This window comes from Lipotes vexillifer, unplaced genomic scaffold (genome assembly GCF_000442215.2).
Source record: "Lipotes vexillifer unplaced genomic scaffold, Lipotes_vexillifer_v1.1 scaffold118, whole genome shotgun sequence".
Classification (NCBI taxonomy): domain Eukaryota; kingdom Metazoa; phylum Chordata; class Mammalia; order Artiodactyla; family Lipotidae; genus Lipotes; species Lipotes vexillifer.
This window is the reverse complement of record NW_006790289.1, coordinates 804,540-820,619: the sequence shown is the minus strand read 5'-3', so window position 1 is coordinate 820,619 and position 16,080 is coordinate 804,540. Positions and strand designations below refer to the sequence as shown.

Genomic DNA, 16,080 nt, shown 5'->3' with positions numbered 1-16,080 from the left:
TTTCTCCCTTTCTGTGGGTTGTCTTTTCATTTTGTTTATGGTTTCCTTTGCTGTGCAAAGCTTTTAAGTTTCAGTAGGTCCCATTTGTTTATTTTTGTTTTATTTTCATTACTCTAGGAGGTGGATCCAAAAAGATCTTGCTGCAGTTTATGTCAGAGAGTGTTCTATCTGTGTTTTCCTCTAAGAGTTTTATAGTATCTGGTCTTACATTTAAGTCTTTAATCCATTTTGAGTTTATTTTTTGTGTATGGTGTTAGAGAGTGTTTTAGTTTCATTCTTTTACATGTAGCAGTCCACTTTTCCCAGCACCACTTATTGATGAGACTCTGTTTTCTCCATTGTATATTATTGCTTTCTTTGTCATAGATTAATTGACCATAGGTGCATGGGTTTATTTCTGGGCTTTCTGTCCTGTTCCATTGATCTATATCTTTGTCTTTGTGCCAGTACCATACTATTTTGATGACTGTAGCTTTGTAGTATAGTCTGAAGTCAGGGAGCCTGATTTCTTCAGTTCTGTTTTTCTTTCTTAGGATTGCTTTGGCTATTTGGGGTCTTTTGTTTGTTTCCATACAAACTTAAACATTTTTTGTTCTAGTTCTGTGAAAAATGCCATTGGTAATTTGATAGGGATTGCATTGAATCTGTAGATTGCTTTGGGTAGTATAGTCATTTTGACAGTATTGATGCTTCCAATCCAAGAGCGTGGTATATCTTTCCATCTGTGTCATCTTCAATTTCTTTCATCAGCATCTTATAGTTTTCAGAGTACAGGTTTTTTGCCTCCTTAGGTAGGTTTATTCCTAAGTATTTTATTCTTTTTGATTTGAAGTAAATGGGATTGTTTCCTTAATTTCTCTTTCTGATCTTTCATTGTTAATGTATAGAAATACTAGAGATTTCTGTGTATTAATTTTGTGTCCTGCTACTTTACCAAATTCAATGATGAGCTCTAGTAGTTTTCTGGTTAAAGCTTGTATTATTGACTACATTAGGGCCTGGAGTTGGAAAGTGGCTGCTGACAAGGAAGGAAGGTAAGTTTTTATCTCAGGGTCACCTGTTTCAATTTTGCCAGGATTGTATAGAGAATGAAAACAGAGACAGAGACTTGAGATAACAAAACAAAGAAAGGTGGCAAGGAAAAGAACAGAGTAGGGACATAAAAGATAAACTTACTGAGGATGGAAAGAGTTTGAAGATGATGAGAAAATAGGAAAATTCTGAAAAAAAATTATAATATGAAGACCCAAAATTGTTTAAAGATATTTAAAATTCAATAGGTAAAAAATATTTATATTTTCTATAGAGATAAATAATATCTTTAATTTTTTTTATGTATTCTCTTCCTCTCTATATATAAAGAAAGAGAAAGTGAAGCTAAAGATAACATTCATATTATAAATTGGATATCAATTGGTTGGTCAAAATAAAAACTGCACTGAAGTTACACAAGTAAGGAGGACTTTAGACTGTTACACTGGAGAGAAACTAAAATCAACTCTGCAGAAAAGAAAGATGTTTTTTAAGCCCTGAGGTGAGCTAGTGGAAAAACACTGGAAGATGTAAGAGAAGAGATTGATCAGTGGGATGTGTTGAGCACACTGAGTTACTCATGAGTTTGCAAATGTTTTCTCTGTGATTAGGCAATCTGTGTTTGCTAATTGGTGCCCAATGAAGAAAATAGGTACCTACGATACTGGGAGATTAGGACATTATCTTCTTTGATGTGTCCATGACAGAGATGGTTCCCAACTCTAGAGAAAGACATTTCCTGGTTTGTAAAACTGGCAAGAGGCTAGGAGAAGATTTACACAAATTTCAAATGGTCAGAAAGAAAATTTACAGTTGCATTTTTCTAAAATAAATTTTCTAATAAAGGGAGGTCAGGGACCTAGAGTCAGGAAGAAACCTGTCTATAGTTTAGTCAAACTGTGGGTAATAGTAAGGCCATCTTGGTCAGGTTCTAGTAAACCATCAATTGGAAATATATTGGGCTGGCCAAAAAGTTCCTTCGGGTTTCCATAACATTGTACAGAAAACCTGAATGAACTTTTTGGCCAACCCGACCCAATATAAACACCAGTGGCTTTTTCAGGAAAGCAACATATGTTCTGGATTTCCAATTCATTTTTTCCCCCTCATCCAGCAAATATTTACTGCAAAACTCTTAAGTTTTAACAATAACTGAACCAAGGACCCCAGATATAAAGATGTTGAATAAGACAATATCTCTGGTCAGAAGATTCTCATAGGCTAATGGAGGTAGAGGTGAGTAAACAGACAAGTATAAAAAGTCTTAAAGAGTGTTATGTCTACAACACTGGAACACAGAGGGTAGAGCACAGCCCCATCTGGGCGGTTTGAGAAAGAGAAGGTTCACAGAGGAAGGAAATCCAGTCCTAAAAGATGACTTAGCAAGATGATGGAGCAATGAGGCATGGAGAACAGTGTACAGGAAATGATAGAGGAGTGAGAAAGCAGCATGTCAGTTCATGGAAAAGCAAATAGCTTTCAGTGGATAGAATTTAGGGAAAACATGAGGCAATGATGGAAGATGAGAATGTTCTCTGCTCTAGTAAGAATTTGGCCTTCAGCTGATAGGTATCAGGGAGACTGTGATGCTCATATTTGCATTTTAAAAATACACCCTTGTGTTCAGGATGGGTGATTGGCTGCAGGGGAAATGGGACACAGCAGGAGGCCAGAGGAAAGTGTGAAATGGTGTGGAAGAGAACATGGGGTGAGGCAATACTTAGTACGTTGAATAAATCAGACTCACTACCTGGATGTGATTGGAGAGGGAGTGCAGGCATTAAAAATGATTTGGAAACTTCTCATTTAAGTTGAAGAGATGTGTAGCTTCTCTTCAAGATGGGAAATGAAGAAAGAGTTATAAGATTCAATTCATGAGTCTTTTACTTCAGTAAGCTGAGAGTGATTCTGAACTTACATGTCTTACAGTTGTTTTAAAGTTCAGATAAGGTGGTTATATGAAAATGTTTTCTAGGAGATCTAGGCAAATATGAACCTCCATTCTTTTCCCATCTCAATTGTTTATTGAATTTATATTGGTTATCTATATATAAGTAAGTATATGAATAATGACTTTTACTATCAAAAGTCAATATGAATTTTTAAGACAATTTCTGAAGAATACAAAAGACATTGTCAACTTAATAATAATTCTTAGGGTTACTGTAGAGTTTGTACAGGTCTGGCAAGAGGAATCTGATCCCAAGGTTACAATACTAGAGACTTTCTAAATAGTATGCTTTTTAAAAAAAAATCTTGACTCTTTATCTGGTTTCTCTCTACTTTGATTTCTCCTTTCTGCTTACCCTCCTCTCAGTTTCATTACACTGATGAGTTTTGATTTTGCAATGGCTTCTGGAGGTGCATTGCATATAGTGCTACTGAGACTGTTAAAAATTAACCATAGTATAACTGAATCACCTTGCTGTACACCTGAAACTAACACAACATTGTTAATCAACTATACTCCAATATAAAACAAAAATTTTTTTAAAAGTCAACCATAGCAATCTCCACATTTCTATGATTTAAAAAAATCAGGATGATGCCAGGGACATTTATGGAGTAGGACTAAATATGCATATACCTTACATTAAAATACAGTTCATTATATTTTTAATGTATCAATGTTCTTAACTCTTAAACTATAAAAACCTTCATAAACCAAGGTTTATCTTTTATATTACATTTAAGCTTCACCACAATGAATGCAATAAACTTTCAGTATATACTTTCACAAAGAAAAGAAAATGTCTATCCTCTGACCCCAGTTCTCATTTTGTTTTACTTCTCTGGAAATCTTCACGAATTTTTGGTGTAATTACTTCAAGCTGATGTTTAATTCTCTTATCCTATAGTAGGAAACGCAATAGAATGAGAGGAGATATTTTAGAAGAGTTCATGAGAGTTTGGTGGTATCCCTAAAAATAGATTCAAAAAGGGGAAATTTGGGAGTTAAAGTGCCAAAATACATGTTTAAGTTGATTAAAATGATAAATTTTTAAAAACATTCTTAAGATTATATTTATGGAGAAAAATGTTAAATGGGTGTCACCAACTTAAATCTTCAAATATGTTTTTGAGTTCATAAAAATAAATAAATCCAAGCATTTTCATTTTATTTCTCAGCGTCTTATTAAAGTGTTTCACAAACAAGTTTGAATAAGATATGCTTCAGTTAAGGCTTCAAAGTAAGATGTAAATTGTAATATGTGGACAGTGATTCATTCATTTACTTCTGTGTTATATATTTCATGTAAAATATGCATTGTTTTAAGATTTGGTTAAAATGCCTAGAGCTTGATGTGGGGTCGGGGGTGAGCATGTTACATAAAAGCAAAGCAGTCCTTCAAAACTTTTCATGTTGGAAATGCATGCCAAAAAATATAGTATATTTAATACACAAAGTCAAGCATGAGAAGGATTCTAAGTGTTGGCATCACATTCAGAATAGCAAGAAATTAACCTCAGAAAGATTAAAGAAAACAATCTGCTGGTTCCTTGACTTCTTTGCAGACAAAGGCTCATCCATTCTTATCTCCTTTGGCATCTCAAGTTCTCCCTACCACCATAACAGTTAAAAAGGTAGACTGGAGAGTTGGTTAGAACTCAGTACAAATCTCTGCTTCTTTAGTCAAACTGCTGCTAATTTGAGACAGTAAAATTAAACTTATTGAGCTTGAATTTCCTTTAAAGTGAAAAATACATATTAATATCCATGTCAGAAATATGCTGTGAAAGATACAAACTTTCAGTTATAAAATAAATAAGTCATGGAGATGTAATGTATAGCATGGTGACTATAGTTAATAATACTATATTGCATATTTAAAAGTTGATAAGAGAATACATCTTAAAAGTCTTCATCACAAGGAAAAAATCGTAACTATGTACAGGGACAAAGGTTAATTAGACTTATTGTGGTGATCATATACAAATATTGAATCATTATGTTGTACACCTAAAACTAATGTTATATGTCAGTTATACCTCAAAAAAAAGAAGGCTGTTGGCACAATTAGCTGAGATGATGTATATAATATTCATAGCATGGTACCTGACCAAAGATGAGCAATCAGTAACTATTCATTGAATGAATGTTTTCATCCAGGTATAAAGAGATGTATAAAGTGAAGTCCCGCAGAGAAGTGAATGATGTTAGGTAGGAAATCCAGATGAATTCGTTTTATATAGCTGCCCTTTCAAGAGGCAATTCAGTTCTAATCAAACCACAAGAGAATAAAGGCAAAAAAATCTTAGAGCAATGCTTTTCAAATTTTACCTGTATACAGATCACCCAGGGATCTTTTTAAAATACAAGTTATGATTTATGGGTAGGATCTGAGATACTGCATTTCTAGCAAACTCCAGATGATGCATGTGCTGCCTGTCCACTGAATACACTTTAGCAAAGTCCTAGACCACTTGAATGCATGGTATTTTAAGAAATACTGTACTTAAATCCATATTTGTCTAGTCCAACATTCTGTTTCCTAGAACAACAGCTTAAACCTAATTCATTTATTCACATAGTAGATTATCTAGTGTCTACTAGGTGCCAGGCACTGTTTTAGGTTCTAAGTATAAAATAATGAACAAGACAGATAAGAAACATGCCCTTATTGAGCTTGTACTCTAGTAGTAGGATCAGATAATAAACATGTAAACAATTAAAATAGTTTCTAGTCGTGATTAAAACTATCACGAAAATAAAATAAATTTACTGTGAGATTGTGTATGGTCAGTTAAGGCTCCCTAGCAGGGAGACAATTGAACTGAAACCTGAATGTTGAGAAGCAGTGTGCTGTGTGAAGATATGAAAGTTTCATGAAAAGGGAAGAGAGAATGCAAAGGCAACAGTGAGATTGGTCTGTAGGAGGAAAGGAAAAAAAAGTCACTGTGTCCAGGGCATAATGCCATTATTTGGATGCAAGACCGTGATGGGCAATCAGGAGCGATTAGGGGGGCAAACAGGGGCAAGGTCACACCTGACCAAGTTGTGGGACCGTGGGGGGGGGGGATGTGTGTAGAGGGGGGACTGCCAGGGAGGAAAGTGAAGTAAATGCTGAAACCTTGGAGGTTGGATCCAAAGTGGGTCTTAACAGCTCCACAGAGGGTTAAGGGGGACTCTAGAAGAAATTGGCTTACAGTAAAAGTACACCTGACTAAGCAGAAAATGGTAAGTGAAAAAGATCTAACATAAGGTGTGGGACACAGGTTGGGGGGAAAAAAAAAAAGACTAACTCAAAAAGCAAGAAAGGTTAAAATTGTACATCCCTTAGGTTTACACTACAAGAAACAGGAATGTATTATTTATGTCATGCAAATTAATGTAATCGCACACAGGTAGCACACTCCCCTCTAATGCTGCAGGATGAGTTAAATTTTTCTGAATAGAAATGATTAAGTAACTATTATAGAAAACAGAAAACTATAATTCCTGGTTGACTGTAAGCCCCAAACTTGCCTTACTTTTCACAGAATATTGGAAATCAAAGTGAATGAGAGTAGATAGAACAATAAAAGATAGCAACAAAGGAAATAAGACATATGCAAGCCCCTCTTTGCACTAAGAAAAAAGTCTAGTACACACAAGAGTCATTATGTAAATTGTAGAATATTACATGTTTTGGAGTATAATGATTTTTATATTGTATCTACCATACAATCTATATCATATCATTTATTGGGATATAAGCCAAACTCTAAAGCCAGTAAAAGCAGAATTAAAGGAGATCTTCTTACAGATCAGAGTAACTAAAGAAGAATGAATAATATAATGATGACCCAACAGTCATTTTAGTGAGTCTTACTTACTAGTGAGCAAGCCTAACAATTTAAAGCCTTGCAAACTAGTGGCTACTAACACGTAAGTGCCTTCCAATTGACTTCTGATTTTGCCTAATGATTTAAGGCCCTACAAACTAGTAGCTATTAATGTTAGAGCATTTCCAATTGACTTCTGATTTTCTGTCTTTGTTTTTCAAATACATGAATAAAGGACTGTCCATTCAAAAGATGTTCCTAACCCTCCATCAGTGACAAACAGCTTTGAGTTGTTGGCTTATAAGCAATGAAGAAGGGCATGATTAGTCACCCTTTCTCATCTGAATGCCTAATGCCTCCAGGCACACATTTCTGATACACCCATCCAGAATTATGGATATATTCTGTGGCAAAACAGCGATTAATTTTGCCTGTTTGTATATTGTTTTACTCTGTTCCATTGACCTCATTAGCACCTGTACTTACCAGCTAAGCCATAGAGTTCAGACGTTTTCATACTGTATTTTGGTCATTTATTTGTAATTCTTCTAGTTTTCTTTGGCATTTATTAACAGCAACAATATTTTCTTCCTCACTCACCTTTTGTATATATCCTTTCATTTACTCAAACACTAGATGAGTGCCGGTCTCTAGAGCTTTGTGAGTAACAGAAAGAGTGGACTGAGATGAAGCCAGAAAAGAAAGCAAGAGCCACATCATTTGAGGTCTCATAAACTTTTGAGAAATCTGGCCTTCATCTTAAGAGCAGTAGGAAAGTACTGAAGAGTTTTAAGCACAGGAGTGACACAGTCTTACTTCTGCCATTAGCTTACCTTGTTTTTTCCCCCTTTCCCAATGGGATCACTGTAGCCAGTGGTTTTATACTACCATCCTAATATTTATGTTTCCTGGCTATTTCCAACTAACGGACTAGTTTTTTTTGTTTGTTTTTTTGTTTGTTTGTTTGTTTGTTGCGGTACGCGGGCCTCTCACTGTTGTGGCCTCTCCCGTTGCGGAGCAACAGGCTCCGGACGCGCAGGCTCAGCGGCCATGGCTCACGGGCACAGCCGCTCCACAGCATGTGGGATCTTCCCGGACCGGGGCACGAACCCGCGTCCTCTGCATCGGCAGGCGGACTCTCAACCACTGAGCCACCAGGGAAGCCCCGAACTAGTTTTTTAATGAAAGAAAAAGGTTGCCAACTGTACAAAAATAAACTCTCTGGGAGGCACAAGAGAGTTTGCAAATAAGAATATGAGTTGGTTCAGGAAAACAAATGGTACATGCTATGGATGGATTCATTATTTGTGAATGATGGCTCATCTGCAATAATGAAATAAAGGGGGGTAGACATATTTCTTTGATGCTCTTTATTGCAAAGATTAATAATATAAGTATAAAAATCACTTCCTGGGCAGGTATCACAGCATAAAATACTTGTAGCAATGTGTTTGATCTACACACCCAAACACTAATAATAAAGAAGCCTCATTTAGGAATCAATCGATCGATCTATCTATCTTATCTGTGTGTCTATCTATTCATTCCTGGTATTTTTTTAACATCTGGCTATAGTATGCAGTGACTCTTTTGGTTTTGCTTTTAACCAAGAACAAGAGGGAAGTAACCTAGTTTATGTTGGTGCCCACCTGGTTTCAGTTGCTCATTTTACAATATTTTAAAATGATAGACTATTGGTGGTGATGTCTTTCCCAGGAGAAGAAGTTGACAGACAGCTGTGCAGAGACGCCATCTTCCCCATCCCTGTTGCCTGCGATGCCCCATGCCCCAAGGACTGTGTGCTCAGCACGTGGTCTGCATGGTCGTCCTGCTCCCACACCTGCTCGGGGAAAACCACAGAAGGGAAACAGATACGAGCACGGTCCATCCTGGCCTATGCAGGAGAGGAAGGTAAGGTCACCAGCTTCAGAAGGGACTTAGGTTTCTTCCAGAAGTTGGTGTGCATTTTCTTTGTGTAGCCTGGATACGAGGGATGTTCTACAAAAATCAACTTCCAGCAATCCAGCAATCCAAGGAGATTTAATATCTGTTGACATATTGGGCAGCTTGCTCCTGTTCCCCCAAATTAACCTTGAAGATAGATCTTTAATAAAAAAAAGACTTTGGAAAGTGAACTCACTTTGCCTTTTCTCCCTCCTAATAATTCACGTTCTTTCTACTTTAAAGTGTTAAACCTGTGAAAAAAATTTGAAAATGACTCTCCACATTGCAAATGTCAGGTTTCATTGTTTTTTCTCTATTTCAGTAGTCAGTTTTCCCCATGAAATCATATTCTACCTTCTCATAAATAGTAAGCTTTATTTTAAATAATCACCAGCATGACTGTTGCTTGACTAAAAATTACATGGATTTTCTAGCATTCAGGTTCTTGAGCATAGGCTCTGAGATCCAGAATGTAGACTGTGTTCATTTTTAAAATACTTTGCTCCTAAATCACTTCACCCTATTGGGTGAATAAAGCACAGGTGTTTCATATATTCATAGCTCAGTTGTTCAAGCTTTATTGTCGAGTAATACAAGGCTCTTGGTAATTGTCTCTCAAGCTTGTATCCAGATGCTAATTTGGCCTCTGTGTGACTGGGTGATATAATGTCATATTTAATCTTGTCATTCTGGAAAATAACACAAGAGTAAGGAAAATGTAGAAATAAGTCAAATTCTGTCACATTAAGGCATGTTCTGTCTCAAGAATATAGGTGTATGTTTTTTAAATGTTATCAGGCTGAATGACACTTCTCCATTCACATTTAACACTAGTAAATAATGATTTCTATTTGTAGTAAGCACATGTTTCTTTATGTATACATCCAAGTAATCAATTTTGGAGGAGTTTTCATATTGCCTATTTCATTTTTCTGTTTATGAAGCATTTTAGTGATAGAAATCTGCTAGTATTCTTACTTAATCAAACTTGCTATCTGTGTATGTGATTCTATGCAAAAATATAACTACCTTGGACTTAAGACATAGGAGAAAATTTAACATATTTAAAATAGACAACCTATGAGAAAATTTAGAATTTTCTTTAAAGTGTCCAAAAACTTCTTTCTTGTCACCTCAGTATAATTTTAATTATTTGCTACCAAGAGAAAAATGTATCTATGGAACCTAATAGAAAAATAGAACCTTTTAGAGACAAAATTATATTCCTTATGTTGTCAAACAATAACTCTAACCTTGTATAGATTATATTCAGACTTCACACTCTGTCAGCTCAGATTATGTCTTGGGCTTCATTAAAATTAGATCTGTGGCCACCCTGCTTCCTATAAATCCATTATACTCTGCAGACACTTGCTGTGTGACTAGTAATAAGTGACTTTTCGCCCTATAAGTCACATGGCTGAGATTTTGCCATATTTGCAGAACTCACCAGATCATTATTTCTATAGACATGATGCTTCACACTGAAAGGTCATAGAATGCTTTAAAGGCAAAAATTTATGATTGTTGTTTGGTATGTATCATCCACTTAGTTTGAAAGTGTGGGACTTTGATAACTTTTAATGAAGGCTAATAGCTGCATCATAAGCAACCCATGCTGGAAAATTACAGATGTGTATATAGTTAATCATAAAGGCATGAATTCAAAACATAATTTTAAATGGAAACTGTAGAGGAAACTCTGGCAGTGAGGAATCTGCTGCTATTTGTCTCTGTTAATAACAGCTACAAAAACTGGTATAATTATGTGAAATATTTAATGAAGAATTTATCTTTCAAAAACGATATAATACCTATTATTTGCTGGACACTGAAACACATTTTCTTTTCTTCAAACTAAGCCTTTTCTAATTCTGAGCTATTTTTTAAATGATTTAGGAACTGCATTTGCAGGAAGTTTTAAAATATGTTTCCCTGCCAATTAGCTAACCCTTTATAATTCTACACAAAAGCAGGTATTTCTGTTATTCCCCAAGAATTAGTATTTTGTATATGTCTTAAATGTTCTTAATTATCTGTGGATCAGAAAATTAATGTGATAACCTTAAGGGAAAAGATCACCTTAATAAAATTATATATTGAGTAAACACAAGACATGAAATTATACAACTTTCTGGTGAAATAACTTACAGGACAAATGTATTTATCTGGATTTACAAAATAAATGCTGCACCCTATACATTTGTACTTTTATTTATCTCAGTAATATAACCTCTTTGTATTAATAAGGAAACATTAAGTTGCACTGCAGTTACAGCCCATAAGTTCAGTAACTTAAAAAAAAAACAATTATTTTTCCCTCTTGGGAATTTTGCTGTAGTGACAGGTGACTCTCCAAGGCAGTCTGTCCTACATGAAATGTCTCAGCATTGCACCTGCATATGAAGGCCTGCCTCACAATCCTCATGCCTGAGGAAGAAGATAGCTGGGGAGTCTATCTGCTGATTTAAAAACATCAGCAATTAAATTCTTTCATCCAGAAGTGATTTGTGTCATTTCCACTGACATTTCATTATCAAAGCAAATCATATAATCATGACTTGAAGTTGAACCTAATTTTAAGCAGAACAGGGGAAATATAGTGCTACTGTGTGCTAGAAAGAGAGGAGTGCTGGCTACTGGTCTTAACCCTGGTTTACCTGTCTTTTTTTTGGTATGTCTGTATGCATGTGTGTGTCTACCTTTATGTCTATATGTATATCTATTTCCATATATATATGTGTGTGTGAGAGAGTGAGATAGAGGATTATTCCATATGGCCCCAGTGCAGTAGATAAGCTCTCCATTGTTAAAATGTTTTGACTTCTTATTTCTTTGTTCCTATTAAAAGAATGATAGAATAGTAGAATAGCACTTCCTTTTCCTCATGTTATACTTCCTTTTTGCTTTCCTTCCCTTCCTTTCTAGGCTCTGTATCTCTCTTCCTGAACAATTTTATCTGCAAAATCATTAAGTGGAACCAAGCAGTTGAGCATCTATGCCAGCAGGTGGGGGGTCTGCAGTGGTCCAGAGTGAGTTGTCAGAGCCCAGGCTGAGTGAGATGAGCATCCCCAGTAGGAAAAGGATGGCCTGGCATGAAGTGTCAGAGACACTGAGAAGTCTAAAGGGGTTGGGGTGGGGGGGACCATGGATTATATAAGAGGGTAAAAGCAGCGACCCAACACAGGATGCCAGAGCACGAGCAGGGTGAAGAGAGAATCCCAGCATTGAAGCAGCCAGCCCAGTGTGGGGTGTTGGAGCCAAGCAGGGATGAGGAGGGTTTCAGTAATGTGGGGTGGCCAAATGCAGGGTGTCAGAGTATGGGCAGAGTGATGAAGATATCCTATGGGTACAGCAATGAAGATGTCAGTGAGAGATTGGAATAATCTGGGGTGGGGGAGTGACCAAATAGGTACATGTATTAAACATAATAGGAGTTGGGTTTCTTATTGCTAGAGAAGGGAGTTATAAGTATGTTAAGAAAGAAAACTAGGGCTTCCCTGGTGGTGCAGTGGTTGAGAGTCCGCCTGCCGTTGCAGGGGACACGGGTTCGTGCCCCGGTCCGGGAAGATCCCACATGCCGCGGAGCGGCTGGGCCTGTGAGCCATGACCACTCCGCAACGGGAGACGCCACAGCAGTGAGAGTCCCGCGTACCGAAAAAAAAGAAAAGAAAGAAAACTAGGATAAACCCTATTGTATTATATTGGAACTTGAAGTTATCCGTGTGAATTCATGGTGTCCAATTTATAAATCTAGACATAGAAATAAAATACAAACATATGTATGATATATATTCATATTATGGGTGTATACATGTATTAGCTCTGTCCACTGAAATGACATGAGAGCAGCAGGACCACAATAGCAATAAGTGCATTCAGCACTCAGATCTTGGTGTCTAATGCCATTCTCCAATGAAAGGAACCAGGGCTTTTTGGAGAAATAGCTGATTCTAAGGCTGAGATAGGAAAAGTACAAGATGTGCCTGGAGGCTCTTGTGCCAGAAAGGAAGGAAGAGGAGAATATGTCAAAAGGTCACAGAAGCTAGCTTGAAGGGTCTCCCACTGGCCACATACAGGAACAATGTGAATGCCAAAATAATGATAACAGCTGGTTATAACTCTTTAAATAAGAGAGGAAACCATGGATCCATACTTGATATAAATAAATGTATTAATTGAAAGTCTGATGAAGAGCATTATATTTACAATCTTAAGTATCCTCCTAAATGAAGAAGTTTGACAGACACCACCTTAATCCAGTGATCAAAGTTTGCATCATCGGGCTTCCCTGGTGGCGCAGTGGTTGGGAGTCCGCCTGCCGATGCAGGGGACGCGGGTTCGTGCCCCGGTCCGGGAAGATCCCACATGCCGCGGAGCGGCTGGGCCCGTGAGCCATGGCCAGAGGGCCGCCAACCGAAAAAAAAAAAAAAAAAAAAAAAAAAGTTTACATCATCAGTAATGGGGCACATGCAAAGCGTGTGTTCCTGGTGTGGTGCAATGAGAACATGACATCACATCTGTAACATCCCTGTCACAGATACATATTGTAGAATCTAATCATGAGGAAAGATCTGACAAACCCTAGCTGAAAGACATTGTACGAAATAACTGGCCCTTAAACTTCAGAAGTGTCTAAATTATAAAAATTAAGGAAAGACTGAGGAAGATTGAAAGAGACTAACAAGTCATAACATCTAAATGCAACACTTGATTCTGAACTAGGTCCTTTTGCTATAAAGAATATTTTGGGATAGTTGGCAAGCTTGAATGGGTCTGAGGATTAGATGGAAATAATGTATCACTGTTAATTTCCTGATCTTAAATATTGAATATGCTTATATTTAGGAAAATGCCCTTGACTGCAGGAAATACACATTGAAGTTTTTAGGGTAATAGGGTATCATTTCAATAACTTCTTCCAAGTGATCCAAGAGAAGAAACTATTGATAATACTTTTAATTTTCCTATAGTATTGAGGTTGGTTCAAAGTTAAACAAAAAATAATAGAATGAAAACAATTTGAATATAATTGCTTTTCATAGCATCTTGAGTAACATTATGTAACCTATTATTTTGTGTATCAGCAGTACACAAAAATGTCATAAAATGCCTCTTATTGAAATATTGTCATTTGGAAATCAAATCACAAATGATAGCAACTGCAGATAGATAATATACTGGAGAAAGTAAAAATATTTCTTTTCAACTTAAAAAATAAAATTGTGTGTGTGTGTGTTTGTATCTTACTTCCAAAGCGTTGACTTTTAGTTAAATAAGATTAGTAATTTGCTTTTTGATTTGTTTGATACTTTGAGGTAAAAATCTTCCTTGTATTTTGTAAAACTACAGGATGGATTCCAAGAGCTACTTCAGAATTATTTCAGGAGTTCTAAAAGGATGCTGTCTTTTAACATTTAAGTCTGGCATGTTTTTAATATAAATAGTAGTAAGTTGAATTTTAATGAAAAATTTTAAACTGATGTTAGGTTTATGGCCTTCTCCATTTTTTAACTTGTGTTACAGATTCTTAACACACTTGGTTTAAAAAGGAAAAATGATTTTCAAGATGTTTTCCACTGAGTATAGCAGTAACTTCTGTTAGTTCTCATTATAGATTCAATTATCCTTACAAAGCAAGAAATGAGAGAATATTTATTTTTGTAAAGTTCAAAATGAACTGATATTATGACTTCAGCAAAATGTTAGTGTGTCTTTACACCTGCTTTGTACATGCAGAGAATGGAGACAATTGAATAAAATTAGGCCAAAATTTTTCTCAAATAATTAGTATCTTCAAAAATTATATTTTGCAGTATAAAACATTGGGGAGAGAAATATTTCTATTTTATCTTGCTTAGTTTTTATAGTTAAATGATTTTAATTCTAAGAATCAGGGAGTATTTATATTTCCTAGAGGAATTTGAAGAACGCAGGATCTATTTTATGTGTATATACACACATAACTCTGACTTCTAAGCAAATACTGCCACTTCCTCATCTTCCTACTACTGACTTTGAAAAAGGAGTTCTGCTTCAGTCTGTTCCTACAGGACCACCAGGCAGGATTTATGCAGACTCCACCCTGGGGCGTCTTCTACCTTTTACTACAAGGGGAAAAAAGTGGAAGGGGTAGGGGCTGCAGCAGAGTCTCTTGAGGTTCTCTGTGGCTAACACTCTTCCAATTAAATTCCCTGAAATCATGCCATTGCCAACGTTCTTTTCATCCACAGTGGTCTGCTATCTAAGTGATTAGGGCTGCAGTAGCAGGCAAAGTTACAAGTATCTTAAAACTGTAATTCATAGTACACTGTAACTGCCTCTTCTTAGCCTGAGCCCCGTCCACTTCCTTATTGCCAGTTACTTCCCTGTGTGGACTCTCTACTCCAATTGACTGCATCAGTGTTACTAATTCCCAGGGTCATGCCTGCCTGAGTATCTTTGCTTTTATTTATTTTTTCTTCTGCTTAAATAAAATCCTCCCTTCCTTCTCTCCCTTCCCAGAACTCTGCTTATTAAACTACTACTCCTTCAAAACTCATATCAATGCCTTATCTCAATAACCTGCGTCATTTTTACTACCCCCCAAACTAATATAATCTTACACTTTTGAATCCCAATTATACTAAATACCTCTTTTAACATAATTATTATATTCTACCTAGAATTATACTCATTTTTTTGCTCAACTTATCCCCCTATTACTTTTCTCCACTGCATTATAAGATCCTTGAGAGCAGCAAGAATTATTTCTAACCCCTCTAGATATCCCTTGAAGCGCAGGTAACCATTGCATATTGCAGTCAGTACATAGGTTTCTAATTAATGTTTTGAAAAGGTTCTTTTTTTTTCAATTGGCCATCTAAATTGTAAGGACTTCAATGCCAGACCCAGTAACACCATAGTTCTGTTAAATGTTTCCTAATCAAGCTTTTTATGATCTTGGTGTGGGGAGGAAAAGTCACTTTTTAATTCCTAAGAGAGAAGTTTCACATAATAGTTGGTATTTTTCTATGGACATGAAAGTTTATTTATATAGCAGGATTTCATCAAAGTATTATAAAGTCTTTCCTTTTGCTGGAATGATAGAAAATCTAAATAGTCACATTAGTATGAAGCATATGTTTTTATGTATGAGGATTTTTTTTTAAATATGCTTATCACTAATTTTGTCACAGATGACATTTTATAATCTCCCCAGTGCTACAGAAATGGGCATATTCCCAGATGTCTGGAATTAGATCTTCCCATAAATAATAAGTAAATTCAGTATTATATCTATCAATTTTTCAACCATAAAATTATTCCCCAAACAACATGACCATGCTGCAGTGACTG

The 16,080-nt window shown here is 36.1% G+C and overlaps 1 protein-coding gene across 1 annotated transcript in view; it reads left to right on the top strand.

Annotated features, from left to right (window-relative positions):
• Window positions 1-16,080, top strand: part of THSD7A (thrombospondin type 1 domain containing 7A) — a 449,214-nt gene that overhangs the window by 338,839 nt on the left and 94,295 nt on the right. The window contains exon 7 of the mRNA XM_007463528.1: window positions 8,515-8,709. Coding sequence (XP_007463590.1) covers window positions 8,515-8,709 — 195 coding nt within the window. The remainder of the gene's footprint in view (window positions 1-8,514; window positions 8,710-16,080) is intronic.